The 4,605-nt window shown below is 37.3% G+C and overlaps 1 protein-coding gene across 2 annotated transcripts; it reads right to left on the bottom strand.

Moving 5' to 3' along the window:
* Positions 1-1,024: 1,024 nt before the first annotated feature.
* LOC100149959 (serine/threonine-protein kinase pim-2-like) lies at positions 1,025-4,185 on the bottom strand. 2 transcript variants are annotated; one of them, XM_068215208.2, is made up of 8 exons: positions 3,890-4,185; positions 3,038-3,301; positions 2,643-2,737; positions 2,508-2,558; positions 2,052-2,427; positions 1,756-1,932; positions 1,449-1,537; positions 1,025-1,303 (listed from the first exon to the last, which is right to left on the bottom strand). In XM_068215208.2, the coding sequence occupies exons 1-8, from the start codon at positions 4,080-4,082 to the stop codon at positions 1,292-1,294; spliced, it is 1,257 nt and encodes a 418-aa protein (XP_068071309.1). In that variant the 5' UTR covers positions 4,083-4,185; the 3' UTR covers positions 1,025-1,291. The 2 variants fall into 2 exon arrangements, 1 of the variants encoding a protein (XP_068071309.1); XR_012395053.1 differs by having other exon boundaries at positions 1,059-1,303; positions 1,756-1,982; positions 3,890-4,177.
* Between the last annotated feature and the right edge of the window lie 420 nt (positions 4,186-4,605).

Here is a 4,605-nt window from a genome sequence, read left to right on the forward strand (position 1 = left end):
ATACACACACACACACGGAAATTTTCTTAGTCTATTTCTTAAGTTAATCAGGTTATAACGCCTATATGTATGACACAGTTAATGATGTTACGTAAGAGTGTGATTGTTGATGTTTTGAGATTTTACGCAGCATGGCCGACAAACTCTGTCCACTTTATTTTAGTTGAATCCCGTTGGTCCCGCGACACAGTCTTACATCTGTTAATTGTGTCTTGGATTTTAAAACTCGAAAAGGTCAACTCTAGGTCATTCTCAGCACTGGGTAAATCTAGCTTTTTCTTTAACACTGCTTATAATTTACTAAAACTGAGTGTTGAGGGAAAACTGATCAAAGGTTAAAGGTCATTTAGGCCTTATGCAGTTTCAACACTTGTTCTGGAATAAACCAATTTTCTTTGCTTTTCCAGCAGAATGGCTAGTGTCTGTCCTCTAGTGGCCTCTGACTGATACTGTCTGAATTTACATTTTTATTCAATCTTATAGATGTGGAAGTGACAGACCAGTAGATCTTGACTTTATAGGAACTTTTTTTGGGTGCCTGAGAGGAAAATGACCTCAAAGTTATTATAGAAGAATAAAAAAATGCAGACTGTACAGTATAAACATCATTACTTATATATCCTCTTAAAGAGATAGGTACAAGCCTCTGTGTGTGTGTGTGTGCGTGTGCGTGCGTGTGTGCGTGCGTGCGTGTGTGTGTGTGTGTGTGTGTGTGTGGTTGTATGAGAGAGAGAAAGAGAGAGAGAGAGAGAGAGAGAGAGAGAGAGAGAGAGAGAGAGAGAGTCTGCACAATCCTCTTCTTACTTTTTTCTACATTGTGCTTTAATTACTAAATTTGTTCACAATTTCCCAAAACTTTGCTCAGTTACAGTCACATCAGTTTAAAAGTGTGTGTGAGAGTGTATATGTGTTTAACTGTCTTGATGTTTAGGTGTTCAAGTGATGTGTTTAAGTGTTTCATTCACTGCTGTCTGCTTTTTCAGTATCGTGGCTGGTTTGATGTGTTTTTGATGAAAACAGGACTGGTGCGACAGTCTTTTTTATTCATGTTTTTATTTACAAATGTTTTCATTGTTAAAGCTGTGCCCTCTTCTCAGGATCTTTTCTTGAGGCTTGATCTTTTTTTCTGGATCTTCTGTTGTTGCTGTGACCTTTTTTTAGGATTCTTTGTTGCTGCTGTGTCCTTTATTAAGCTCTCCTGTTGAATCTGAAACTTTTTTAGCGTCAGGAACTGTGGTGCTCAGTAGTGCAAATAATCTTTCCCATCCATTTGCACTACATTCCTTATTTCTTATTCCTTGACCTAAAACATACAGACACACATCAAATCAAGGTTATTGATTCAGATTCATCACAATAAACAATTAAAATGTACAATAAAAAAACATTTTCAAATGAAAGGAGAATCTATTTTCCTAATCATTAGAAGCTGATCTACAGTTCAGTACCTTAAACCATTGATGGAGAATGATTTCTTCCAGAGGAATCCGCTGGCTTGGGTTTTCCTGCAGGAGAGCTTGAATCAAGTCACAGCATTCTGTGCAGAACGATGGTGGGAAGAAGTGAGAGAAACACATTATCAACTTCAACTTTACATCTGCTGTCATTTTATTCATCTATAAGATCTGACTCTACTCTCCTTTAGAATCAGAACATTGTCACCATTATCCAATATCCAACTCTTAGTTTTAATACATGATTTTGTATGATTTAAACTACAACTGCTCGTCTATGATGTGATGAATGACGTCTTACCTTCTGACAATCCAGGCTCAGTCCAGTTTCCATCATCGATCCTCTGCGTGTCCGTGACTTCAGGAAATCGTTGACACAGCAGCAGGAATAACAGAACTCCTAAAGACCATACAGTGGATGGTTCTGCATGGTATTCGTCGTCCAGGTAGTACTCTGGTGGGAAGTACTCCTTTGTGCCTGAAGGAACAAGATTTGGTCTCAGCATGAAACACTAAAGCATGTTTTCTCTGTAACATGAAAATACATGATTGGTCAAATTGACAGTCCAGACTACAGGTGTTAAGTTTAATACATACCACAGAAACTGTCATAGCCAGATTCCTGGAGAAGAGCTCCACAGCCAAAGTCAATTAGCTTGACCTCAAGCGTGTCAGTGTTGACCAGCAGGTTCTCCAGCTTTATGTCTCGGTGAAATACCCCACGTCTGCAGCACATGAGACCGGCCGTTGTTGCCTGCTCCATGATCTTTTGAGCCTGGCGTTCAGTGATGGAGCCGAGAGACATTATGAAGTCGAACAGATCTACACAGGGTGAAGGTCGTTCCAGGATCATGATGTAACGATCCTGCTGGTCCTGCCAGTCCAGCAGCTCAATGATCTCTGGAACCTTGCCGCCTCTATGAGCCAGTATCAACAGGCCGATCTCTAAAGGAAGGGGCTCAGGATGACCAGCCTAGAAGAAAGATTAGTTAGGCGGTGTTGCTTCCCCAAATATACTGTTGTCAGTGCCTTTACATCTTTAAGTCTACTTACGATGTTGATGTATTTCATGTTCGGTGGCTTTCTGGCAATTTTTACTGCCACCTGTTCAACAAAACAACACTTCTGTTATAATCACATCAAGTGCACTAAAAAGTGAACATAATATATGTCAAAGGGATTGTTCACCTCAAGGCCATCCTCCAAGCGCTTCCCTTCATAGACGCTGCCAAATCCTCCCTCTCCAATCTCCTTGCCGAGTTCATACTGGTCCAGAATGTCACCTGTTAAAAGATGAATAATTGCAGCTGATGTGAAATGTCAAGCTCTGACAGACACGTGTGTAATATTTGAGGTGGAATAGACATATGCCTATATTCAATAATTCAATACATCGTGAAAATAAACCTACACAATACTGATATGGTGGACACTTCAAAATACAGCAAACAGTGATTGAAACTTTTAGAGTGCTTTTTAAAAAATATATTTATATTTACAGAACTTAATGTAATGTACTCTACTTCATCCTGAAGAGGATCATGAGAGAAGGCCACACATTCTCAAATGACCACTAGATTTACCTTCAGAACTCTTCTTGTGGATCTGATCAGGAGTCTGGTCCTCCTGACTAGAGCTGCTGCTGGACTTCTGGACTTTACAGGAGAGCAGCTTTTCAGGACTGTCAGTCCTTCTCCTCTTTCTCTCACTTTCCTCAGCAACATCAGTGGACTGAAGGCTGGTGATGGATATTGGAGGTGTACGAGGATGGAAATCGTTCACATGAGAGCTGTGACAACTTCGTTTTCTCTTTTGGCCACAGAGAAAAGTCATCCACTGGTTGTCATCTGTATTTAGAGATGTAAGACATGCATTAATGATAATGATAATGGCTTATAAAATTGATTTGTATTTTGATGTAAAGTGTAAAGACACACTTCATCTTAGAGATCAGAAACAGTCATGAATTGGGTTTCTTATAGTGAATGCTCATAATTTGCCCTAAACAAATCTGATTCATACACATTTTATGCCCATTATTGAGTCCATTGAATATTGATATTTATACCATTTTTATATTTCAGTGATATTATTAATAATCTGCAATTATTTAAATGATTTATGTACAATACAGATTGTTGTAAAGATTTCTCTTTAACGGGATAAATTATGAGAAAATTTGATTACCAAAACAATTGGTTCTACTTAGATTTGTGTTAGAAACCTAAAACAAGTTAAAAAGTAATTTTTTTATTGTATGTGTTCAGTTTTTAGTTACTTTACTCTCAAAATCATTCCTCATAAATCTGCAGACTTTTTAAACAAAATTCTCAGCAGAAATAGCAAAACAGAATCTGTCTGGGCCTATATGTACATGTACAGAGATCTAGTGAACACAAAGCATGGTCAGATTGACAAACAGTGACTGGATTTACCCTCAGCGTAAAGGGAGAGCGGCTTTTCAAAACTCTCCCACCTCCTCTTCTTTCTCACTTGTATCTCAATCTCCTCACCAACACCAACGGGTGAATGGTTCTCAGCCACATTGGCGCTGGATGTTGGAGGTGTACGAGTATGGAAATCATACACTTGAGTGTCTTGAGAACAACGCTTTCTTTTCAATGCCATAATAACAGAATTCACTAGGAAAACTACTATTACCAACTGCAATGAGAAGACGCAATGAGGAGATTCTGAACTCTCTTCTACTTTTAATGCTGCGTTCTTCTGTTTCTATGACAGCGCATTCCGGAACACTTGTTTACATTCAAAATCTCAACACCATATTTGACAAGCTATCTAAACTAGATATATAATAGACAGACACACACATTCACACACACCTAGATGATTATAAATGAATCATTGTAAATATGCTGATTATTATTGTTTTTATTACTGTTTTATCCTAAAAATGTACAGTTTATTCTGATCTATTTTTGTAATTATTTGTATGAATAATCAATGTTGAATAATAATATAATATATTGAATATTAATGTGATATATTGAAGAATATGATGTATTGTTGATATTTTATTTAATTATTATAAATATCTTTTTTTGTTGCTACTACTACTATTTACTGTACTCTACTGTACTGTTTTGTTTTTTATTATATATGTATGTTACTTTTTATGTAAACTTTATAA

Source organism: Danio rerio, chromosome 19 (genome assembly GCF_049306965.1).
Source record: "Danio rerio strain Tuebingen ecotype United States chromosome 19, GRCz12tu, whole genome shotgun sequence".
NCBI classification, from domain to species: Eukaryota; Metazoa; Chordata; class Actinopteri; order Cypriniformes; family Danionidae; genus Danio; species Danio rerio.

What these genes read in the sequence shown, in the direction of transcription:
- LOC100149959 (XM_068215208.2), bottom strand. Translation starts at nt 4,082, where the DNA reads ATGGCATTGAAAAGAAAGCGTTGTTCTCAAGACACTCAAGTGTATGAT. An exon ending in TGGCTATGACAGTTTCTGTG is followed by an intron (nt 1,933 to 2,051) that starts GTATGTATTAAA and finishes TTGTTCCTTCAG; the next exon opens with GCACAAAGGAGTACTTCCCA. An exon ending in TGAGCCTGGATTGTCAGAAG is followed by an intron (nt 1,538 to 1,755) that starts GTAAGACGTCAT and finishes CGTTCTGCACAG; the next exon opens with AATGCTGTGACTTGATTCAA.